Here is a 25,917-nt window from a genome sequence, read left to right as displayed (position 1 = left end):
AATGTACTGTATTCCACAACTGTTATGAGCTTTTCTGTACTAAAGTGCAATCATAGCCCCCAGTTAGGTCACGTAGTAACCTCCCAACTAGAGCATTTTCCCACCTGCCAGCTGAGAGAGAGCTCTGCTGCTGGTGTAAGTTAAGATGCAGAAATTATGCTAGTGTAAAAGTAAAAACGGGGCATGTCAAGGGCAGAATAAGGGAGGAACAGACACACTGCACCCTGAAACCTCCATCTGCTGGTCCCACCCATGGAATTTTGCCTATTGCACACCACCAAAAACACGGATGTAACAAATTTCACTCCACAGGAGTAAATGGTAGGATAGAAGGTCCCATCCATCCCCACCCATCCTGAAGATGCAGCTTCAGGAGATATGCCAGCATTTCTGCCCTGTCAGGATTGCCTGTTTGAATATACTATTTTGTAAATTGGATTTTTCACTGTACTTAATGACAAGTACTTTTCTGTCTAAAGTTGCCCCATGCAGGAGGGGGCAGACAGGTACGCTTGCCCTGGGCCTTGGAGGGCTAAGCCAGCAGGGTGTGGTGTGGTACTGGGGGCCTGCCAGACTAGTGCTGTTATGCCAAGAATGCATAATAATAATAATAATAATAATTTACACCCCGCCCATCTGGCTGGGTTTCCCCAGCCACTCTGGGTGGCTTCCAACAGAATATTAAAATGCAATAGTATATTAAACATTAAAAGCTTCCCTAAACAGGGCTGCCTTCAGATGTCTTCTAAAAGTCTGGTAGTTTTTCTCTTTGACATCTGGTGGGAGAGCGTTCCACAGGGCGGGTGCCACTACCGAGAAGGCCCTCTGCCTGCTTCCTTGTAACTTGGCTTCTCGCAGCAAGGGAACTGCCAGAAGGCCCTCTGCACTGGACCTCAGTATCCGGGCAGAACGATGGAGGTGGAGGCGCTCCTTCAGGTATACAGGACTGAGGCCATTTAGGGCTTTAAAAGTCAGCACCAACACTTTGAATTGTGCTCAGAAGTGTACTGGGAGCCAGTGTAGGTCTTTCAAGACCGGTGTTATGTGGTCTCAGTGGCCGCTCCTGGTCACCAGTCTAACTGCTGCATTCTGGATTAGTTGTAGTTTCCAGGTCACCTTCAAAGGTAGCCCTACATAGAGCGCATTGCAGTAGTCCAGGGGAGAGATCTAGAGCATGCACCACTCTGGTGAGACAGTCTGTGGGCAGGTAGGGTCGCAGCCTGCATACCAAATGGAGCTGGTAGACAGCTGCCCTGGACACAGAATTGACCTGTGCCTCCATGGACAGCTGTGAGTCCAGAATGACTCCCAGGCTGTGCACCTGGTCCTTCAGGGGCACAGTTACCCCATTCAGGACCAGGGAGTCCTCCACACCTGCCCGCCCCCTGTCCCCCAAAAACAGTACTTCTGTCTTGTCAGGATTCAACCTCAATCTGTTAGCCACCATCCATCCTCCAACCGCCTCCAGACACTCACACAGGACCTTGACTGCCTCCACTGGTTCTGATTTGAAAGAGAGGTAGAGCTGGGTATCATCCGGATACTGATTAACACCCAGCCCAAACCCCCTGATGATCTCTCCCAGCGGCATGCATATAGATGTTGAAAAGCATGGGGGAGAGGACAGAACCCTGAGGCACCCCACAAGTGAGAGCCCAGGGGTCTGAACACTCATCCCCCACCACCACTTTCTGAACACGACCCAGGAGGAAGGAGCAGAACCACTGTATAACAGTGCCCCCAGCTCCCAACCCCTCTGGACCAGTGTTCCCCAACCTTGGGCCTTCAGCTGTTTTTGGACTACAATTCCCATCATCCTTGACCACTGGTCTTGCTAGTGAGGGATGATGGGAGTTGTAGTCCAAAAACAGCTGGACGCCCAAGGTTGGGGAACACTGCTCTAGACGGTCCAGAAGGATGTTATGGTTGATGGTGTCAAACACTACTGAGAGATCCAGCAGAACTAGGAAACAGCTTTCACCTTTGTCCCTAGGCCGGCAGAGATCATCAACCAGTGTAACCAAGGCAGTTTCAGTCCCATGGTGAGGCCTGAATCCCGACAGGCCTCCCAGTCAACCAGAGAATCTTGCGTTGGGCTTCAGACAAGCTCTGCATGGGCCTGGTCTAAAATACCATTTCAAATACCACATAATTAATGAAACTACCTCTCAATCTTTAAAGATTAGGTGGATTTGTGGAGATAAAGTGTATCAGTGCTATTGATGAGATTTCTGAGCTGGAGAGCAACAAAATGGGGAGGTTTCAGAGCTTTTAGTCCAATGTGGTACATCAACCTATGTTATATTCCACAGTAACCAGCTTAGCTAATAGTGTGCATAATATAAAAAAAGTTGTTCATGCACTTTTTTGTTCTCTGGTTTTGTTAAGAGCAGGAATGGCCAAGACCTTGATTTTCCAAGGCACTTTATGCTCCAGACTCTGCTCTCAGGACCATAAACATATTTAGCTGCAGAAACAATTCCTTTTAGTAGTAGTCAAACTCTCAATAGTGCAACTTTTTGCCAGTCTTAAAACAGTTGCCCTGGTTCCTGGTTTGTTCCCTAACCCTAACCTTTAAATCTATGTTGCCTGAGTCAAGGTACGATACTATAATTGGTTTAAAATTTGGTAGGATTGCCAGGAGCTAGATGGAACTGTCTTATCCTGGGGACATGGGCTTTGTGCTGTGGACTGCCAGTTGCAATACATAGTTTAAAAGTTGGAAGGGGAGCGTCCTTACCGCTATCAGAGAAGCATGGAGTGGGCTTTGCCCAGGAAGCAAGGTTGAGAGCTTAAATTTCATTTCATGCTGGATCTATAGGCTATAGGGCAGGCATCCCCCAACTCGGCCCTCCAGATGTTTTGGGACTACAACTCCCATTATCCCTGACCTCTGGTCCTGTTAGCTTGGGATGATGGGAATTGTAGTCCCAAAAACATGGAGGGCCGAGTTTGGGGATGTCTGCTATAGGGTATAAAATACTATTTGCTGTTGCAGTGTTGGATCTTCTGGAGGATACAAGAATCAAGCGCTTAAGAGTGTCTTCCACACGAGAATGCAGTTTGAGTTCTTCATAGATTTTCCTCCTGCGGGAAGAGACTAGCACATGTAGTTTAGAATAAGGATCAGGGAAAGTCATTTCAAATTCCTGTGCACAGGAGAGTTTGGAGGCACAAAATCCTTAAGATTGTGGATGTGGACAATGGAAAGCAACAGCAAACATCTACAATCCTAGATGATTTTGTGCCTCCAAATAGCATTAGAATAACTTTCCATTTTTTGTCCTATCCACTTTGGAACACTTCAGACAACAGGAATAAAATCAACATGCAATGGCATAGTTAATTTATTCTTAAGGGTTTTCCCTGCTACAATTTAGGATCAAACTGTTGAGCTATATGAATTTTGTACCAATAAGTGGGTTCAAATTCTATCCACAACACCATTTCCTAAGTGAACCCTGATATTCACAGGCTCTTCCAACTCAGATGATCCATTGTAGATGGAAACCTATTCACATGACAATTCTAAACATGGATTTCTAAATACCACGTATTTCAACGCAGTCATACCTCGTGTTGCATTCTGCTTGTTACGGACTTTCAGCTTACGAACGTGGCAAACCCGGAAGTGTTTACTTCCGGGATCGCTGGCCACGCACATGCAGAAGCGCTCGATTGTGCTGCGCACATGCGCAGAAGAGGTGCGCTAGTTGTGGACTTTTTGGGGTGCTAACGGCACCCCGAAACATTAAGTCTGTAACTAGAGGTACCACTGTATTGTTCCAAGGGCATATGGATCACATATACAGTCACTTATCTAAGAAACTCAGGACTGCAATTAAGTTTCTTCTTTTTTTTAGAGAATCTGCTTTGACCATTATTACAAGCAAACATTTAAAATGTGAGAACATTCTTGCATTCCATGTGAACAATATTCTATGTCCTTGTGGTTTTAGAAACATCTACGAAGTAAGTAAAATCAGTGATTCTTAGTGATCTCAACTATAAATAGAAAAAATACAGTGACTTGCGGAAAGAAAATATTTGCTAGAAGCCTGAAAGCTAAACAATAGGGCAAGAAAGGGGACTGATCTTCCAAGGAGTGTTTATTATTATTTTTTCCACTGGTTCAACAATCTTTTCAGCTTTTTGCTACTCAAAGACTTGTAAGAATTAAATGAAAAAATAAGCAATATTTTTTATTTCAAAACAGATTGTGGGGTATTGTGTTACATTGTTTAAAGTTAGGTAAGCCAGCCCCAAAGAGAGTCTCAGACAAACTGACATAAATTAAACATGAGTCAAGTTTAGTTTTGCTGTAAGTGAGGATAATTAAATCCGTCTTTGCCAATTTCTTTTACACATTTATTGCAGATACCAACTAGAATTTCAGTTAAGAGGCTTGATTTTCAGTATAATGTGGACATTGTACAACAGCTTCCACTCTGAAAATGCACTCTCAGGTGTATGGAAACACTTCAGCTTTTACAAAGTGAAGCAATGCATTTCAGCTTTTCAGTCGTCATCTATTGTGGGCTTGATTGTCACTCCTCTTCTAATCTGTCCCCAGCCAATTAAACTGCAAAACAGAGAAAAAGTTGACAATTACTGGAAGATGCATTTAAAAAGCTGTAAGTATATATTTTAAAAAAGTTATTCTGGACAAAGTGTGTCATAAAATGGTATGATGGCTTGTAGTATATAAACAAAGCACACTTTTGTCAATATGCATGCAGCTGGTATTGGAGAGGCTCAATCCTGCCTTACATTTTGCAATCTTTTCGCTCATATAGTTCTCATATATTAGAACTACTAATGGGCAATAACCCACTCATCTAGGAATATAATTTTGACATTTTTTTTTCCAAACCAACTTACCGCCAATGCTTTTCAACTCTTCGACTAAGGGCAATTTTTTCTCCTACTTCGGTGCACACAGGATTTGTTAGGACTATTTTGCCCAGATCAGCTTTCACTGCACTGACTCGTCCTCCAGTGGACAGTGATCCTATGTTTACCATTAGAACTTCATTTTTGGATAGTTTTTGCACCTGAAATAAGCGGTAAAGGAAAATCAGATACAACTCTTTTATCATTTAAGGTATATAAGCACCCTTTTCAAATACTGAAAGATGAAGAATTTCAATTCTTCCCAGTATTTTTACACGGAAAGTGCCTAATAACCGACCTTTGCTGCTTTCTTGTCTCCTTCAGTGCGGACACCTAACAGTCGCCTCAGCAAGAAGTAGGAAATTTCAAGTTCTGTGAATATTTCAGGGAGAGCTCCAACTGCACCAAGAACTTGCCCCACCATTCGATCAGCTCGGCACAGAGTTGGATCAATCTTTGTGCCAACACCTAACAACAAAACACTTAAGTTACATCAAAAGCTATGTGACCAATAGATTTTCTCAAAATTTGCCATGCTGGCTAAACCACATGTATAATTAAATTCCTCTTCAGAATTGGATATTTTATCCAATATCAAATGTGTCATAACATCTAAATTTCAGATGAGGGACTCCCAAGTTGTCTCTTCAAGCACACTCTCTCCAGAGAGAAAGCGAGAGTGCTACATGCACTGCTGACAGTGAAACACCAACACTGAAGAGAAATCAGCCTCTTCAAATCACTTAAAGGGCAGAACAACTAAAGTGCTATAGTGATAGTTTTCTCCCCTCTCAGGCAAGAGGCACAGCTATTAGTGAACGGGCAAAAAACAAAGTACACTTCTACATGCATATTCTACAAGTTAACTGCAGTATTCAAATATTGGCTATGCAACTAAATATATGTGCTATGAATGTACATAGCTACCACCACCCAGCACATTCCTACACAATACGTGTTAGAGAAGTTCTTGGAATAATCCTGTAAAGAAATCTCTCTTAATTAAGATGTTTGAACAGTTATGTTCGTTTATAGATGCGCTCTTAATTTATGTTACGCTTCCTACGGCTCTTAAATAGGTGTGGCATAAATATCAAATATAACTTACCAATAAGCCCTCCAGGCACAGCATACTGCAGATCATTGTGTTCCGCAAAGAGTGATACAATTTTGGAAAAGATGGGCTTGCACATAAGTTTTCCTTCACTGTCCTTCGATACAATGCCAGGTCTTACCTCAAGCTCCTGGCCTACCTATAAACAGAATAAAAGACAGAATATTAAAAGAAAATAAAGGTGCTCTACGCCAGTAAGATGCTAGTTACCTAGTTTAGAAATAATAATTAAAAAAACCTGAAGGGTTACTCATAGTTGTATCTAGTTACAAACTATATCTGTAGTATCATAAAATTAACCTTGCTTCTATATAACAATTTTGTTTTTTGAGAGAGAAATGTTTGTATGGGCAAAACCAAGAAGAGAATTAGCGTTTTCAAAATAGGGATGTGAAGACACGAGGCTTGGTTGAAAGAAACTAGTTTCAGTACCCCAAGAAAGATTTTGGTCTTTTCATCAAGCCCTTCTATGGCTCATGACAAACTCCATCTGAAACAAAATGGAGCACCATGAATAGTTTGTGATTTAATATTAAAACCTCTTGTTCCAAGGATTTATTTTTAAATTACATGTCACATCTAAGCCTTGGGGCTCATATAAAAAACCCTTTTTGGATCCTGGTTATAAGTGCTATCAGGGTACCATTTTAAACTGTTTATTTCTTCCACAGCATAACTGCAGGTTCTGTGGTTTGCCATGCAGCAACTGGGGAAGCAGCAGTGAAATAAGAATGGCATTACCTTTAATACACCTTTTAGAATACTACCGCCTGCTACACCTCCTTTCAGGTCATCAACTTCACATCCAGGCTTGTTGACATCAAAAGATCTAATAACTGAAGAGACACATCTAATCAGATACATTCAGTAAATGCCTGTGTCAATCTTTTACTCCCAACAATTTTTTCTTGCTGACCAAAGTATATACGTAATGCTGTTCCCATGTGACTGTGGCAAGCACACAAAACTTAAGGTGCAATTTTTACAAGTCAGCGGACAGACTTAACACACAATAAATTATTTCAAGGGCCCTTTAATGCCTACCTATTGTTACAATGTACTGTTCAGAAGAAAGTATAATTGAAATCTCATGGAGTGCTTCAAGCAAAGCAAAAAAAAACCTGCTATCAATTAAACCTAGAACTTACAATCTTTAAACTGATTAGTTGAAGTTGTATCATTTGAAAGACTAGACAGATAAAACTGAAGAAGAGTTTGGATTTGATATCCCACTTTATCACTACCCGAAGGAGTCTCAAAGTGGCTAACATTCACCTTTCCCTTCCTCCCCCACAACAAACACTCTGTGAGGTGAGTGGGGCTGAGAGACTTCAGAGAAGTGTGACTGGCCCAAGGTCACCCAGCAGCTGCATGTGGAGGAGCGGAGACGCGAACCCGGTTCCCCAGATTACGGGTTGGAGTAAGCTGTGAGAAAGGCATCTCAAGTCAGATAAAAGGTTACTTTAAGCTTCCAAGCATGCCTGTTTTTCTTCTCCTGAGAAATGAAACCAAACTAAGTAGGGACATGCCCAGAACTCCAGAAGGGATAAGGTACAGAGCAGGGAGATGGGTCTAGATTTGAATCACAGTGAATTATTCTCCTAGGGCACTCCAATCATAGTGATCTGGGGAAGGGATTTGTCACATGTATCTCTGCCTTCCTCAATGCAAGTCAATAGAGAGATCTCCCCTGTATCTCCACAAATCCAAGAAGGGCAGCAGTCTCCCACCACTTGACATAATGGTACTTGCTGGGTGTGACATTTACCCCACCCCAGTATTTCCTGGAGAGCCATACTTTTTTTTCCTTCACCAGCCACAGCCCCCTTAAGATTCCTGTTGTGTCCACCCTACGCAGCTATCATTCTGAAATGTGGCAGGCTTCATCACCTCTCACAGGGCAAAGATGCCTGCCAATTGCATACAATTTTGGCGGAAAATGTAAAAGTTAATACTTTTCCTGTTTGTTTGTTTTTAAATGAACTTTAAAAAGCACCCTGCACAAAACTCCCTGCAAATGCTTCTGAATACAATCTGGCAGGCTTAGTCCACTCTGAAGGGGTTTCTATACATGAAACTTTTCACTTACTTATGCAAAAAGAAAAACTTAAAGTCCATGGATGAGAAACAAAGCTTCATATTTAACAAATCCAATTTAGTCCTGAATAACAAGCCAAAACAGAGAGACAAAGCAACTCCAAAACAGACTAGGTTGCTTTCCAAAGATACAGATACAGGTCAGATCTTTTGGCCATTTGACACTCCTAGTTTATGCAGGCTCTGCATAAACAAGAGAGAGCAGCTCAGAATCTATGTTATTCACAGCATCTGCCAGTTTTATTCAGCTTGTAACCTCCATCTTGGAATGGAGCCTACAAACTGACTTTATGGCTGCAAAATTCTGCCTATGCTCCTCCTTCATCCCCCCTCCATCCCTGCTGTGTGTAACATCTTGCCTGATGAAGAGTTCCAGGGAATTAAAAAAACACACCTCATTTGTGACATTTGATAAGCCTCCCAAAAGCCTGTGGGTTTTGGAAGGTTTTTTAAAAATCCATCATGAACTAGCATGGTTACTTTTGGTTTTTTTACGTATTATTTATTCTTCAGTTTTTAAGTCTGAGTACTTGCCATACATATGCTTTACAATGGCATTCTAAATATTGTTACAATGGCATTCTATTTAATTCTAAATATTGTTTATCCAATGTTGTGAGCAAGGGGGTGAAAGTCTACATATAAGTGGACAGGTCTGAAGCAGACATACCAATAAGCCTTGGTTCTGATGTGAAGTCTCTTAATGGCACTGGTATTTTCTTTACTATGTATTCGCAAACAACTTCAATGTTGTATTTCAGCTGTGCCGAGATTGGAATAATTGGAGCGCCTTCTGCAACAGTACCTATTTTCACAGATAATAATGTATTAAAAGCACCAGTTATTATGTGACTTGTTCAAAAGTTAGCTATATCAGAAGTAAGCTTTCTGCCTATTTTCTTTACAGTCTACAAAACAACACAGAACTGTTGGGCGAATACACTTGCACCAAAAACTAAAGTTTGCTCTTCAATATGCATATGACTTAGCTATATATTCAGTAGTGATATTCATCAGCAAACAGTCCACGCAGTTTGAGTTTGTAGAAGCAGAATAGTCAATCTAAAATTTAAAAAAATTAAAAAATAAACCCTGGCTCATAGTAAAATCATCACAATCTGCAATAGTTTGAACCCTTGGAAACCAGATGTTTCAGAATGAATGTCCAAGATCCAAACAAACTAGTGGCCAAAGAAACTTTGGTCTTTCCTTCCTTTTCTGAACAAGAGCTTCTCACACCATGTGGCAAATTACTTTTTAAATGAAACAGACTTTTAAAAGCAATTTGCAACATGAGGTCTCTTACTCAATAAAATATATTAATTCCACTAGGAGAGATGGAAAGCAGATTGTTAAGACTATCTAGAAAGTGAGGATTAAATTTTAAAATGTGAGACTTTAGTATAGAAAAAGAAAAGAAAAGAAAAGAAAAGAAAAGAAAAGAAAAGGGGTAATCATAATCCTACCCATTAGGTGCAACAATATTATCGAATCTATTGTGCTTTAGTCAAGGTTTGGCATTTGAATCTGAAAATACAATTGTTTTGGAAATCATTTCTGGATGTGGGTACAGAAAGAAAGGGTACTTCTATTTATTTACAAATCCTGCTTAAAATCAATGTCACTTATTTTTGAGTGCACATGGCGAGAATTGAGGGTTGGGATGATTTTGCAAAAGAACACCACCAACTAAGAATCATTATTACGTTTCGAATTTAATTCAGCTCCCTTCTAATTCAGTCCAGCTTGAAACAGCATTCACTCCCGGCTTGCCAGCCCTGTCAGGGGCCCCTTACCTTTTTATTTGGGATTATTCTCACAGATTACCATAATCTGAGGATTTTTAAGAGACACATATTTCATATGTTCAAGATTACTGAATTTTCTTTTTGGGCGAGACTATTTGAAGCAATTTTTCAAAGACAGAATAATAAATACATCCAAGTGTTTCACCCAACAGAATATTTTGAAATATTTGAAACTAGGAAAGGAACCATGGGAACCTGTGTGACTGAGGCAGGTAAAAAACTCCAATGACACAAGAGCCTATGGTTATAAAATGCGCCTTCCACTCGGATATGGAAGAAGCCAAAAGGGACTAATTTCGACATTTTCACCAACACCAGCTCCCAATGTACAGACAGTAGGGCCAAAATCAAACTGCCATTCTGAATCCCTGGTGTAGTGACTGTATACTGGCACAATGCCAATGGTCACCCAAGCTGCTTAGAAATGCAACAGAGAAAGCTCTCTAAAATTCAAGCACTTTGCACTTAAGCCTCTCTTGTACTGCACAAACATACTAGATGGACCCCTTACTGTACCCATTACTTAGCATTCAAGAGGGGAGTCCTTGCATCCCATCTGCTCAAGGCCTGAGCCAAGGTTTATTCACGCTTATTTTCTAAAGCCTTTTGCAGAATTTTACTAATATATAGATTAATACACAAAGTGATGTTTTAAAACACGGTTAACTGCTGAACTCAGAATTTATGGTAAGTGTTTGCTTGTAATAAACTACTTGGCAGTGGCTGGTTTTGTTCTAGAAACTTACCTTGTACAAAAGCTAGAATTTGTTCATACTGCTCCTTGGCTTGGCTTTCTTTTACCAAATCAATCTTATTTTGTAGAATCAGAATGTGTTTCAGTTTCATGATTTCTATAGCAGCTAAATGTTCTGAGGTCTGCGGCTGAGGACATGACTCATTGCCAGCTGGAAAGACAAAGGAACAAATAATTATGCATTGTTTTAGAGTATGGTTACTTTCCTTAATGAAAGATCACAATGATATCTCATCCTATTATTTCTGTGGGTCACAGTTCCTAGACAGGAACAATCTAAACATCCAGCACTGAAAACATACAGAATTCAATGCATCTTAAATATGATTACAGAACTGGATTCATCAACAGTGAAAATACTGAACAGCTATTAAAAAGCAGAAGTACTGTATCAATACCATGTCAAATTTCTCCACTCCAATAGTTACCTATTAACAGCAGAGCTGCGTCCATGACAGCTGCTCCGTTTAACATAGTAGCCATCAAGATATCATGGCCAGGACAATCCACGAAAGAGACATGCCTATTGTGCAAGGAAGAGCAAAATAAGCAACATTATTCTGAAGCAAAATAATAATTAGTCTAATTAAAATAATTGAAGGTTTATGAATATGCAATAACCACAAATATGCAGAAGATGCAGAATATCTGCTTCTCGAAGCAACTGAAGAATTAAAAGTGACAACTTTTGCACGGTTTACATTTAAAAGCAGATATATTCCTCTTAGTTCTAAAAATGTACTCAAAACGAAGTCACACTATGTTTAATGGTGCTTATTCCCTAATAAATGTGCTTAGTTTGGAGCCTTAATCATCTGAGATATAGAGAGGTGCAGTTACTGGTTTGCAGGGCTTCCTCCTTCCATAAATTGTGCAACTAATTTGCCCTACTTCCTCTCCCCCCAAAAACATGCTAAGGCAAAGAATCACACAACTGTAATAAGAGAAAGCCCAAACAGCCAACAGCTTCTTTCTTCTAGCAAAGAGCTGCTTTACCATAGGCCAGGCATGCCCAAACTTGGCCCTCCAGCTGTTTTGGGACTACAATTCCCATCATCCCTGACCATTGGTCCTGTTAGATAGGGATGATGGGAGTTGTAGTCCAAAACAGCTGGCAGGCCAAGTTTGGCCATGCCTGCCATAGGCAAATCTGATAACATTTCCCGCCTTCCAAATAACACAGGAATGACAAGGAGCAAGAAAGCACCTCAAGCCTCTTCTAGCTTCCTTTTCTGTTGGGACAGATTCTAGAGACAAACTTCAGAGTTTCTTGCCATATAAGCAGTTGAACATGTAGCACTGCTCTTAGGGCAGCTCATTAGTCTTCTTCTGCTGTCAAGACCAATACTGGTTGCAGACTTAATCAATACAGGTAAATAAATAAAAAATCAGGTATTTTAAGTTTGAATTCCATATAAGCACATACCCACAGCAAAAACCACAACAAACTATGGGCCAATGCTAAATCGTTTATGTTGAGCTTTTCATGTTACCTGACTAGTTTAAAATTCCCTTTGGTCCCAGAAATATCTGTTGGGAATTCATCAGGTGTACTGCTCCCACAGGATCGGTAACATTCTGGTCGAGAACAACTTGGATCATCAAGTTTGTAAATCTGCAGAGAAAAAGTGAAAATGAAGGTTTAATTTACCATTGGTCAGCTGACTTTGCACTGAAGAATAGTAAGAGCATGGTTTCAAAACAAAACAGGCAATTTGTTGGATATATGGTAGTGACATACCTTAGCATTGGCATAGCCCAGCTTGATAGTGATATTTCTCTCCAGTTCATTTTTGAATCTGACAGTATGAACTCCAGAAATAGCTTTTACTACTGTTGACTTTCCATGAGCTACATGGCCAATTGTACCTGGATTTTAAAAACAAATGTTTGTCAATTTCACAAAAATCCTCTACGGAGTAAAAATACTGTACATCACTTTCTGCTATACCTTAGAAGTGCTAGTTTCTCTAGTTATCCCTATGTATCCAAACCAATAGATTCCTCCATTTGTGAGGTCAGTAAATTCATTTGTTTATAATAGATCACAGGTCTAAAACAACCCTAAGACACATTCTTCCAACTCCAGGCTACATTATCTGTATACCAAACTTCATATTAAGTAAAGAGACAATACAGTGGTACCTTCACGTTACAGACTCCGCTAACCCAGAAATAGTACCTTGGGTTAAGAACTTTGCTTCAGGATGAGAACAGAAATTGTGTGGCGGCCCCATTAGCTAAAGTGGTACCTCAGGTTAAGAACAGTTTCAGGTTAAGAACGGACCTCCAAAGCGAATTAAGTTCTTAACCCAAGATACCACTGTAACTAATTTGGTTTCAGAAAATCTTATATGAAGAAACGTGATAGCTTCAGTTCAAAGTAAGAACCACTATAGAACAAGTATGATGGGAACCAAAATGAAGGCTACCTGCTGGAAGTGTGGCATTATATAGAGAATGAATTCTGTTTGCCTAATGCTGAACTTTAAGGCAAAAGAAAGCTATTTCGGTTTCTCAAATTAAGACTGATAAACTAGCAAACAAAGAAAAATGGGATAAAATAACGCCACAGAGCAGATATGTTCCAGGAGTAGACAATTTAGTAATTAGGATGGGACAAAGCATGGTCAGTATTTTGATTTGCGGCCAAATAAGGAAACAATTTTGTAACATGCATTTAACTCCTATTAAACTCAATGGGTGGTAAGTACACCTAAATCTGCGCTGGATCGAGACTTTAATCTGGAAGACCTCAACTCTCTTAGCATTTTTTACGGGCACCTCAGTTCACACAGAGACCCATGGGCTCAAGAAGCTATGCTATTAATATATTTCAACCTCTTCCAGTTAAATTTGTTTTAACTTACCTATATTAATTGTAGCTTGCCTACTGATGACTTCTGGTGACAGAGGTGTCAACTTAGTTACATCCTGCAGGAAAGAAGTATTCTATTACTTCAAAAGACTTTGTTAACAAATACAGTTGCTAAAAAACCTGCAATTGTTTATATTAGTTTTCTCTTTCAGAATACAGAGGGAAGAAACAGTAACGTGTTTGCAATAGTGAACATAAAGGCATTCAAAATGAAGATTAAAAAGATAGTTCAGCACTAGATAAACTATTTGATTGAGTTTATATTTATTCCTTGTCTATGAAGATCCAAGGGCATGTTAAGCTATTATGAATGAAATAAACAATTTTGCAGGACACACTGTTCCAACATATCATTTTAATCAACAGCCAGGCTTGTGATATAAATGGATTTGGAATGCCTCCTGTAATTAACTGGAAAGAAAACAACTGGATTTTTAAACCTGATTTTTACAAATGCTGTTGGCAAAATTTTAAAATGTGACACAAGTTTGGTTGTACAATGCTAAATCATTCATATTTAACTTGCAATATTTGTCAAATGTTCATGTTATACATTCTTTCATCAATTATACAGCCTGTCTACAGCACAAAGTGTTTTGCATGCTTTATTATTACTGTCTTCACGTGAAGGTAAAGGTAAAGGGACCCCTGACCATCAGGTCCAGTCGCGGACGACTCTGGGGTTGCGGTGCTCATCTCGCTTTACTAGCCGAGGGAGCCGGCGTACAGCTTCCGGATCACGTGGCCAGCATGACGAAGCCGCTTCTGGTGAACCAGAGCAGCGCACAGAAACACCGTTTACCTTCTCCGCTGGAGCGGTACCTATTTATCTACTTGCACTTTTACATGCTTTCGAACTGCTGGGTTGGCAGGAGAAGGGACTGAGCAATGGGAGCTCACCCCATCGCAGGGATTCGAACCGCCGACCTTCTGATTGGCAAGCCCTAGGCTCTGTGGTTTAACCCACAGCACCACCCGCGTCCTCACGTGAAGGTATTTATCCCTATTTCATAGGTTAAAAACTCAGGCTGAGAAATGGGTCAGTTGCCCTAGGCTACTTGTTAACACAGTGTAATGCTAACCCCTGTGCTGCTGGAGAGGGTTAGGATGAAGTAAAGGTGACACTCTGGGGACTCTGATGTGGAAGGCTCTTGTCACTACACCCAGCTGGAACTATACTACTGGCAGTGTTCCCATCAGCTGCTGCCTGTGAAGCAGCCAGAAACAAGGGGTTTTGGAATGGAACAGTAGTGGCTTTGGAGCCACTGCATCAAAAACTCCCTTGGTGGGGGTTAGATTTTTCTGTAAATTATTGAGCTCTGTAGTTCCCAACTACAGTTTAAGGTAAGAGAGATACTGCGCTGACAAACTCAGTCTAGTCAAGCAGCACAATCCATTGCCAGGTCAAGATCCAACCCATTTGCAATCAACCTTATGGCATGTTGCATTACACAAGATACCAAAAGATATTAAAGCATGCCACTGAGCAAAAGCTACATCCTCTGCTTTTTGCACGTTTTGACTATGCCATCTTGCTTCTCTCCACAGAAGCAGGAAGGCAGCAAATAGTAGGAATATGACTTCATACCCAAATGAACCCACATATGTATAAGTAAGGGACAAGTCTCCATTAACATACCCCTCCGATGATTTCTATCTACCCTGCTTTTAGTTATGCTATGGCAAGAGAGGTGAGAGGAGGAGGAGGAGGAGGAGGGAACGCAATTGCATGACACCCCAAACTGTGGATGCATCAGAAAACTCTCATTTAGCTGTGGCAGGCTTCTAAACGCTGAATTTCAACTACACCCAGGCACTGTGCTTGGGACTGGCACTCAAATGACGAAGCGAAGCTGTCCCTCCAGAGGAGGAATGAAGCGTGCGGACGTGCAACAGATCCCCCAGAGCAGGATCACCAGATCCCAATCCCACCGCCCTTCCCGCCGAAGCTTTTGGCGTCCGCCTTCTCCAAACGGCTCCCTCTCCCAGCCCAACCACGAGGAGCGCTTGTCCCCGCTTGGACGGAAGCGGAGGCGGCAGTAGGAGCCCCGACGGGAGTCGGCAAAGCCCACCAGCTCCCTTCCCACTCGCTGCCCCTGGGCTTCGTACAAGCTCCCGGGCAACGGCCAGCCCGCCGCCGCCTCGTGGGACGCTGCGCCCCGCGAGCCCCCCCCCCGCCCTTCGAGACCCGCTTCTCACCAAGGTACTCAGGTCCTGCCGGGAGAGGTGCGGCTGCCCCAGAGTCACTCCCGCCTCGTCCCCCGCCATCTTGCCTGAAAGGAAGTTAGGAGGCCGGTGAACCTGCCTGACCCCTCGCCACGGAACACAGCGGTTGTCTTGCCGTCGCTTCCCGGCCCAGGCGACGCCGACAAACGCAAAGGGAAACAAATTGGCCCCGCCGCCTCTTTCTAGCCCGGAGACTGGCTTCAAGGGGCTTCGGGGTTGGCTCAGGCATGGAAGAGGGCAGCCTTGGAAGGACCCCGGGCCTGGCTGATGCAACCGGCACTTGTGAGGAAAGGCGTGACTGCCATAGAGCGTCGCGGCTCCGCGTTCCCAAGCCTAGTGGGCGGGGCCGGAATGTGGAGAAGGGCGCGCGGAGGGGGATTGTTGCGGGTTGTGACTGAATAAGAAAGGGACTGGAATGGTTGGTTCAGCGCGGTTCCGTTTTAAGAGCCGCCTTTGAAGGATCTTACGTAGGTTTTCTGAGAGCGTTCAACATTCTGTTGCAGTACAGCTGAATACAAGAGGAAATCCTACTTTTCCTTTTTACTTATTTTTTTATTGATGGTAATTTTGAAAAATATATACAGAACATGCAACATAATAAAATATACAGTAGGAAATAAAATATCAGAAGTTAATTATATGCTGTATATGCTTGCATTTATAAACAAAAAACCTTCATCCCTCCTTCATATGTTTAGGAGCAGGTGGGGCACATGGACCAAGGTAAGGAAATTACTTTTTAAAAAATGAACATAAAGTCTTTAACCAAGCTCTCACTTTCTTTACAGGGAAGACAATATGGACTCTGGTCTGCCAGAAAAAGTGCCACCGTTCTAGTATACAGAGTTTACATGGCCTAATAATAATAATGGTTTGGATATAGCTAATTATACTGGAAATGAGTGTTCAACCCCACCAAAACAGCGTAAGCTTCCATTTTTCCTATGTGAAACATGATAACCAAGGTCTCAGATTTAAATCCAGAATATAATGTTTCTCTAGAAAAGATGGACAGGCACTCTCATGCTCAGGGAAAGAGAGCCAATAAGCAGTACTTTTTTTTAGCTATCAGCCTTTTTAGCCTCCCTCTCCTAGCAAATAATCCACTCTCCTTTTACTTTGTGAGGCAGGTCATTTCTGATAGGATCCCAGCAAGCCTCATTGTCCATCTTACTTGCCCATACTGGTGTCATACAGTATAGCAGCAGCGTACACCCCACCTGTTTAATCAGTTTAGCTATTAATTGGAGTACATTTTATGTATACATGTGAGTATGAATTTCTTTTAAAGATATGAGCCACTTCTTCCCCATCCCAGCTTTTCTCCTTAGGGAAGGATATGCATTTAGCAATATGAACAATTGTTCTTGAATATTTAGCAACAGCGAATCCATTGGGTGGGACCAACAACAGTCTCCTTCTTCAGATGCATATTCTGAGTATAAATGCATATAATTTTGGGGAAGGGAAAACAAAAGATGTCAGCTGGAAATGAAATGTAGAAAAGTTGTTGCTAGCACAAATCCTGGCACTGATAAACCAATTAACTGGTATAATGAGCACGAATCCATTTGTTTCTGTGGAATCTACAAGTGACAGCTTTGAACTATTGATGTATTATAATGATTGGTTTTGTGCTGCCGTCTCCTTTTAAATTCATTTGGTCCAAGATGACTACCCTTAAGTCACTGAGAGTCATAGGAGGCTTATATCATTATCGTAGTAGGTAATCTTAAAGGCAAATCTGTACCACAGGCTTAATGTTTGTTATATACCGTATTTTTTGCTCTATAAGACTCACCTTTTCCCTCCGAAAAAGGGAGGGAAGATGTCTGTGCATCTTATGCAGGCTGTGCAGCTATCCCAGAAGCCAGAACAGCAAGAGGGATTGCTGCTTTCACTGCGCAGCGATCCTTCTTGCTGTTCTGGCTTCTGAGATTCAGATTTTTTTTTCTTGTTTTCCTCCTCCAAAAACTAGGTGCGTCTTGTGGTCTGGTGCGTCTTATAGAGCGAAAAATACGGTATACGCTTTCCCAAGTGGACAGTTACTCTGCCATGGTATGCAAGTGTGCTGTAGCAGCCATGAAGCTCAGTTATTTATTAAAATATTTATATCATAATAAACTTCAAAGTGGTTTAGAATTTGTTTATATACACCAGAGACCATCAACTAACTATGCTATGGAAAGATGCGTTCTTAATTGCTTGCAGAAGTGCGAAATGAATAGATACCGCTTCAGGATTCTCACCAAACTACAGTTCCCAGGAGTCTTTGGGAGGAAGCCATGAAAATTAAACTGCTATATACAGAGCAATCTTAACGTGCGTTTAGTTAGAAACGTTTCGTTCCCGTGCAAGCAGGCAGAGGGCTGCAGACTGCTATGTTGGTATTACACAATGATAACTCGAGTTGGAAGTGCCCCTCCTGAAGTGCACAGCACTGAATATACGTGCTCAGAGAGGGAGGGAGGGAGAGAACTTCTTAACTAGGTCAATGCACGTCCTGTGTGCTAGGAAATGGAAAATAACGAAACCAAACGATGTCATGTTTCGACTTTTCTGCTGTTAACCACCCTGTGATTCTCAAGACGAAGGGCCATATACAGGCATTTAATAAACGATTGTGGAAGTTGATAACGTGTGAGAACAGGAGGGGAGGAGGAAAGCCCACTCGGCGGCGGCGGCGGAGTCGGGTCCTGAGGAGCCCCGTTTAAGGGCTCGGGGAGCGACCGTGCGGGAGGCTGCATTTCGGCCCGGCTGAACGGGGCAGCGGCGGCCGGAGCTCCGCCGGGAGGCGGCTCCTGGTGCGGGGCGCTGCGCGAGGAGGGGCCAGTGTTGCGTGTGGGGTTGGCGGCTTTTGTGAGGCAGCGGCAGCACCGGCGAATGGGGCGGTCCTGCGAGAGCCGGCCGGGGAGCGCGCCTTGGGAAGGCGAAGGAGGCGGCGGCGGCCTGAGCATCCCACTTCGCCTTGATGGAGGTTCCTCCTGTGCGTGTCCCTCTGCCTCTCCCACAGGTGGTGGCGGCGGCGGCGGCGGAAGTGACGGCCGGTGCGGGGTGCTTGTCGTTGGGGGAAGATGGCGACTGTGGCTGTGCTAGGCAGTGAAGAAGGTAAACAAGTGTGAGAGGGAAGGGGAGAGGCAGGGACTCTGGGAGGGGGCGGGCGAGGCAGGGGCCGGCGAAAGCCGGTGCCTGGACGGTGCCGCCGAAAGAGGCCTCGCTCGCTCGCGCAGCCTCAGCCCCGGCAGGCGAGGAAGGGGCCCGGGCGCGATACCTCGGTCTCGGTGTAACCCCACTTCAGCCCCCCTGTGAGGCTCTCCTCCTCCTCTGTCTTTATGTCACCCAGAGACCCCCCTCTCCGCAGGTTCAGCGGGAAGAGCTGTGTCTTCAGTGCTGCTGAGAGGTAGGTGAAGCTGCCCGAGGACCAGCCGCCCCCCCCACCCCACCCCCCGTATGTGTTCATGATGTTTGCTGCTCTTTTTCTAGACCCAGTTAGGTGAAAGTCACTCCCGCTCCTCTCCTCCCTGAGATATAGTATTTTCCCTTTTTTTCTGGCTTGCCCTCCACCATGTTTGGGGCACATCAGTTGAGGTACTTCAATATACTTCCCATCTCCAGCTTTTGAAGGACAGCTGCTTTTGGGTGTAAGGCTTTTTTGGGGGGGGGGGAGTAAAGGCAGTGGCTGTGATGGAACTGGAGGTTTTCGTGGTAGCATCATCCTAGTATCAGAGGTTCAAGGGTTTTTCAGTTGTTCCTGCTGCTAATTGGATAGTTGTGTAATGCCTCTGGGTTTCAGTTGAGCATCTTGCCCTCTCAGGTGTCTTTGTTTCTCTAAAAGAGGGCGGTATGATGAAGCTGTCTTTCCTCTTTCTAATTCCTCAGAAAAGTCACCCATGATGAACAGGGTGGGGAAGAAGATTGATATATGCCCTGGCCTTTGTGTATGTGAGCATGCTAGTGATGCTTCCAGGAACACAGCGCACTGAAGTCTTCTGTGCTTAAAATGCACATGGTAGGGATAACAGTGTCATACACTTCTTCTCCATTAATCTATATCCATGTTTTGATCTTTGGTTGCATGCAGCCCCTCCTTTAATACTTCACTTTGTGCTCGAGATAGTAAAGTGTTTGACTGTTTATCTTAGTAAATATTACGCCATAGTGTGTTCGTTCTGTACCAGGTGTATCAGAGTCACCAGGGTACACAGTAATTTGCCACGATTCTGCACAATTTTGATACATTTGAGGCTTGATATGTAAAAATTTTATGGGATTTTATAGTCTCCAAAAACTATTTGCCTTCATCTTTGGTTTGAACACTTGTTTGTAAAAGTTGGATGGTATACGAGTGAAGAAATCTTCAAATAGTTCTTGAAGAAAAGAAGCTCTTTGTTTTGAGATGGTGTGTGCTTGTTACAACAAGCACTGCCTTAGAAGAAATACTCCTTTTTGAGTGTAAGAGAAAGAGCAGTGGTCTTTTTGAGATAACACTTGCCATAAGTCATTTTTTTAACTACTCATATTAAAATAATTAGCATGAATATATGTATTTCTGAATTACTCAGGAACACCTTAGTCAATGAAAAGTTCTAAAGTTTAATAATATAATAGACCAACTAAATTGTGCGGCCCTGATTTAAATGTAGCAGCAAGGTGTCTAGTGCTGCTGAAAGATAACCTTACAAGCCTTGTTGTATAAATATTAGGTTAATTTTTTAACTTTGTTCACAGAGTGCCTCTAAAATATAGTAGTACTTTCTGAAACTCAGGCCTCAACTATCGAAGGCTGTGTTGAAATTTAAGTGTGGCTCTTACTGGGCAAAATCCAGCACTGTTTACAGTGTTGAGTCTCTAGCCACATTACAAATTTGCACAAATACTAAGATGAAAGTTGAATACAGTATAGGAAATCGTTGAAATATGGAAGAAACTCCTAATTATATAAAAAAATTAAAAGTTTATGGTGCATAGGATAGATCTTTTTGTACAATAATTTGTAGAGCCCATGGATTTTCAGTTGGCTCTATTCAGAACTGTGTTGTCTTCTGTTAGTATCAATTTAATGTAGCTTTCAGAGATACCACCTGTCTGTTTGTTTATTTAGTTTGAGATCCTAATACCTTAACTTTAGTCCTTAATAATATACTATTAAATCAGCAATGTAAATATTATAGCATCAAAGTATTGTTCCTTTCATAGTAGAAGTGTGAAAATTTGCTCAAATGTAAAGTTTTGTAGCTGATCAAAATAGAATATAGGACCAATCTAATCTGTCTTGTTTGGCAGTGATTGTCATTTTAAAAAATAGTTGTTTCTAGAAGCTTCTTATGGAAATCACAAAATGTAGACGTGAGAAATAAAATGAGCAACCCAAACTTCACCCTTAACTACAATCTGCTGCTTTTTATTATGCATATATTTTGCTTTGTAAATTGGTTAATGCTATAATTTCATTAGCGGCATTTACATGTACACAGATATGTGCAGTGCAATTATTTTTTCTGAAACAAGAACAATTTACTTAACATTCTGCCTTACATCTGATTGTAGGCAAGAAATGAAGAATAATGTAGTATAGTTTGCATACCATGGCAGCTTTGATTCCAACCCCATGGTAATGGAGGTTGAAATCTTTGTTTATTTACCAATGATTGTTTTCATACATGAACAGTCTGGTAGATGGTATGCTTTTGCAAGCCATCTGCCATTAGTAGAATGTGTTCATTATATATTCTGTGAAATATCTCTCTTCAGTCACTGTATGTGCACTCACTGTTGTGGTTGTACATCACAGTATAATGTACTTCAGTTACCTTAATGAGTGGCAATGCTTTGGCCTTCATTAATGTCTCAGACTGACAGCTTAATTAAACATTTTTGATCAGAATCACTGAGCACCTATCAGTGGCGGTGGCATCTTTTTATAGCATTATCCTTGATTCCCCTTTTTGGTTGTGTGGAGCAATGGTACTTGTGTCAAATTAACTGTTGCCCCTCAGGAGATGCTTGTTTGTTCCAGATTGTCTCCTCAATTAAGGTTTTTTAAAAAAGGCGCATTCCTAACCATGCCTACTCAGAAGCAGTTTTAGAAACTGAGATATGAAAGTTAGGAGTTGAATGGCACCTTAAACCTAGGTTATGGGTGCAACAGCGGAATGTCTAGGCACACTTTTTTATAACAAGAATACAAAGCTGAAAATGAATGAACTTCAGCTAAAATATTATGTTCATTTTTCACATGGTTTAGTCCTTCCCCTGCTCACCCCTCTAATATTCTTAAGAGGGTCTCTTCTCCAGTCTTCAGAGAGTAGCTGGAAGTGGGGAGGCAGAAAAAGGTCCTCCTTTCCTTCTACTCTACAGTTTTAATCTGAAATTTTTGGTGCTGTACTACGCCCAGAGATCAGAAACTGCTGCCACTAATGAAATTCCCTGTTGCAAAATGTGCAATGGGAGTTTTGAACACTACTCAGAAGTAAGTCCTATTTAATTCAATGAGTCTTACTCTTAGGTAAATGACATTAGGATTACTATCTTAATCCTACTTTCATTAACCTGTAAGAAGCTGTAACTTTTAAGAAGCTGTAACTCTTGGTTAGCAGTTGTATTGAGGGAGTAACTCTGAGTCTCACATCTGTATCTTTCTTCACACACATTCCTCCAGGTTATTTTTGTGATTTGCATCCTATATAACATCAGTTCAACCTGTTGTGGCCTGGTTTATTCTATGTAACAAGCATTCATACCAAAGGAATCATCAGAACATCAGAAATCATTGTGATCAATGTTAGGTTTCTGCAGAAAATGAGACATATTTAACTATGAATAAGTCTTTCGGTAATCTTCTTTCATCTAGTCATTGTTCATCTGAACTTCACTCTTCATAATAGCAAGTGTGATTAAGAGCGGTAGTCTCGTAATCTGGGGAACCGGGTTCGCGTCTCCGCTCCTCCACATGCAGCTGCTGGATGACCTTGGGCTAGTCACACTTCTCCGAAGTCTCTCAGTCCCACTCACCTCACAGAGTGTTTGCTGTGGGGGAGGAAGGGAAAGGAGAATGTTAGCCACTTTGAGACTCCTTAAAGGGAGTGAAAGGCGGGATATCAAATCCAAACTCCTCCTCTTCTTCTTCTCTCTGTTCCTTGTGTTTGGAAGCAGCATCCTTTTCTAATTCGCCAGAAAGTAGAAAACAGTTACTCTAGATTTTATCAGTGACATACTGTGACTGGCCAAGAGTCTTGGTTACCTCTTTATTTACTAAAACATTTATCCAATCCATCCTAGTAGCCACCTAGAACACTGTAAACTACTGTTTTTCTGAGAAATTACATATATAAACTCATTATGCTGTGGTTTTCTCTGTACTGGGGGTGGGGAATCTGTAGCCCTCCAGAGGTTTCTGGTCTCCAACTCCCAAAATTCCTGGCTGTGTGCCATGTTGGCTGATGCTGATGGGAGTTGTAGTACAAAACATTCAGAAGGTCACAGTTTCCCTACTTTACACCAAATGCAGCTAACATTGACTTCTAAGTTGTCTGCAAAAGCACATGAAATAGCAGGTGCCTATGCAGATTCAGATGCTTAGTTGTCACATTCACAAAATTCATTGTATGCAAAATCAATGATAGAGAAAGAGCAGTGGTAGAAGACTCAGTTTGGGTAAAGGGCAAACATTCTGATTCTGTGAAGTGTGAAATGTCAACCACATTTTTTGTCGATTTTCCTGATGTTCATTCTTAAGCAGTAGTGCTTCTAGAATAGTGAGCCAATTCAGATTCCTTTTTCATAATATTTGAATGGTTTACATCAGTGTAACTAAGTATCAGTTGATATTTCAGGTTAAATGTTAGGGCCAAAACATAAAAGCCTTTCTAAATAATACCAGTTGCTTAAATGGTCATTCCAGAAATGATTGCCACATGCAAATTACACCAAATTCAGATTGGCCCTGTCCTTTGATAGACGTGATTCACTCTGTATATATGACTTGCATTTCTTGTTTCTACCCCAAAATGAGCAGTTTCTCACCTTAACAGATCAGTTAATACCTGATATCTAATTTTAGTACAAGTTTAGTATTATGTGGTGCTGAAGCACATATACTAGTACATAAGACGCATGTGCTGCAAATATAGAAGATTGTAAAAGGGTAAAATTTCATTGCATAATATAAAAATAGCTAACTTTTGGCCCTCTGTTAGACAGCATGGCCAATGGTCAGGGGTGATAGGATTGTAGGCTAACAATATCTGACAGGCTATAGGTTCCCCACCCCTGGCACATTATAAAGTAAGAGCTGAAAAATGTGGATTGGTTTTCTTATCCGATAAGAAAATTAAAGGTGTAGGTGGTGTAGGGTTTGAGACTGTTGGGCATAGCAACTGCTGTTGATTTCGGTAGCAATCCCATTGTACTTTTGCTGTTACTAAACATACGTGGCTTATTGGGAACAGTGAAGACACAATGGCTGCATTCACACACTACAGTGATTAGGCAGAGTTACTGGCCTATTATTGTATATTAGGAATGAACAACAGTGTGCTTCTATACTCTGTTGATGGCTTCCACTTCACTTTTCTCCCAGTGCAAGAAACAAATTAGAAAGCTGCAGTTAAGCTCGGCCACTGTGATAGTCACTTGGGATCATTGTTTGTTGCTCTCTGTAAAGAGCCATGATTCATAAACCAATACAAACCATGGTTTCAGGCCAGGTTGTAATTCTGGCATGTAAGGGAGCAACAAATCAGGATTCTGAGTTTGAATGTCATGGAAATTGAGACTTTGTGTCTTGTTTCTCCTGCTCACACTAGAGGTGGTGTGAAGCAGGAATGAATGGGTAATATGCTCTTTGTTCCCAATAAATAAGCTAGCAACCCTGACTTATTGTGATATGCAGGCATTGCTAACAAGGAGTAAATAAAATTAAGGACAAAGATTCTAAGAACAACTGTGCTTGAAGGTTGTCATTGGGGAATGATGATGTAGTCTTACAGAAATATTAAGTGTTATTATTATTTTGCTATACTACTGTGTTTAACGATATGAAGGTAAGAACCAGACCATGTAAAGTTTTACAACATAAGTTATAACTTTCTGAATTTGAATTCAAAGGTGCCCGCTTCTGTTAAAAAATGCGCTTCTTTACTACACTGCTTGCCTTTTGAATTTTTATTTGAGTAAGTGCTGCCAACCTTGGAAGAACTTGGAGAACTTGCCAACATTGTTTTTAAAACACAGTGAATTTAAGCTTTCTAAATTGATTGTCTGTTATCAGTACATATTCTCAGTGATCTGCATATGTGTTAAAAGTAGAGGAGTTCTTCCAACATTTGACATGCTTAACTTGGTGTTGCAGAACAAATTAGCATGCTAAAGCTATCACTTTTTCTGATGGGGCCCATAACATGTCATGCTGCTTACAAGATGGATTATCTGCCTGTGCAAAGACTTTCCATGGCAGATTATACCATGTCTGTGTACAGGCTGTGCCGTGGAAATTGCCTGGTTGACATATGTTAAAATCCTGCATTGCAGGATATGTTAAATATGTTAAAAGTCCACATTGCAAAAAGCATGGTAAATTTTATTTTTTCCTTCAGGGAGGAGGGGATCCTGGAATGGATTGTCCCTCTCACTTGCTCCACTAGGCAGGCCAATATGCAAATTAGATCTCACTACCTCATGTGGGAGGCAATCTTCTGATTTTCTCCTGCCTAGTTCCACGCAGGTTAGGCGACAGATGTTTTCTGTCATGCCATTATGTTAGGAGAGGTCTTCATGAATTCATTCAAATTTAGAGCATATCTACCAGCCAAATATATATTTTTTCTACAGCTCAGCTTGCTAGCCTGCTGTTCTTAGCAGAGTCTTTGGCTCGGGAGTTTGGGGGAGCAAAGGTTGTCCATGGTGGCATACCTTTTCCCACCCCGATATAGGCTTGCTTCTTGGAGGCAGAGCTTCCTAGACATTTATAAGAAACAAAAAGGAAATCTTTAGCAATAGATTGTTGTGTCCCTTAAAGAACTATTTTTTTTTTTACCATATTTTCAATCCAAATAGTAGACAGGTTTTTTTGTTGTTGTTGTGTTTTTTTGTGATGTTGCCATGAAGTGTCTGTCCCAGGTAATGTTGCTGCTTACCAGCTTGTGTTTTT

The 25,917-nt window shown here is 41.6% G+C and overlaps 2 protein-coding genes across 9 annotated transcripts in view; one reads left to right on the top strand and one right to left on the bottom strand.

The window, feature by feature from the left end:
• Window positions 1-4,176: 4,176 nt before the first annotated feature.
• EIF2S3 (eukaryotic translation initiation factor 2 subunit gamma) lies at window positions 4,177-16,178 on the bottom strand. Its single transcript, XM_083502025.1, has 12 exons — window positions 15,744-16,178; window positions 13,537-13,600; window positions 12,408-12,535; window positions 12,160-12,281; window positions 11,095-11,189; window positions 10,659-10,817; window positions 8,775-8,909; window positions 6,749-6,843; window positions 6,002-6,146; window positions 5,192-5,361; window positions 4,882-5,054; window positions 4,177-4,582 (listed from the first exon to the last, which is right to left on the bottom strand). The coding sequence occupies exons 1-12, from the start codon at window positions 15,810-15,812 to the stop codon at window positions 4,519-4,521; spliced, it is 1,419 nt and encodes a 472-aa protein (XP_083358151.1). The 5' UTR covers window positions 15,813-16,178; the 3' UTR covers window positions 4,177-4,518.
• Window positions 16,179-16,332: 154 nt separating this feature from the next.
• The window catches only part of KLHL15 (kelch like family member 15), a 29,479-nt gene continuing 19,894 nt past the window's right edge, over window positions 16,333-25,917 (top strand). Inside the window, exons 1-3 of one of the 8 annotated variants that reach the window (XM_083501956.1) lie at window positions 18,107-18,878; window positions 19,132-19,170; window positions 19,650-19,779. The gene's annotated coding sequence lies outside the window, so the exon portion shown is untranslated. Of the gene's footprint in view, window positions 16,494-16,639; window positions 17,039-18,092; window positions 18,879-19,113; window positions 19,171-19,649; window positions 19,780-25,917 lie in introns of those variants that run through there. The other 7 variants (XM_083501957.1, XM_083501955.1, XM_083501959.1 and 4 more) reach the window with 7 other exon arrangements.

Source organism: Podarcis liolepis (genome assembly GCF_965112155.1).
Source record: "Podarcis liolepis genome assembly, chromosome: 4".
Lineage (NCBI taxonomy): Eukaryota > Metazoa > Chordata > Lepidosauria > Squamata > Lacertidae > Podarcis > Podarcis liolepis.
The sequence above is the reverse complement of the archived record's forward strand: the minus strand, read 5'-3'. Positions and strand labels throughout refer to the sequence as shown.

Excerpts from the sequence above, each read along its gene's own strand:
- EIF2S3 (XM_083502025.1), bottom strand. The coding sequence starts at position 15,812 with ATGGCGGGGGACGAGGCGGGAGTGACTCTGGGGCAGCCGCACCTCTCC. Across the intron at positions 12,282-12,407 it reads TGGGCTATGCCAATGCTAAG|ATTTACAAACTTGATGATCC; the intron begins GTATGTCACTAC and ends TTTTCTCTGCAG. Across the intron at positions 11,190-12,159 it reads GGGAATTTTAAACTAGTCAG|GCATGTCTCTTTCGTGGATT; the intron begins GTAACATGAAAA and ends CTTGCACAATAG.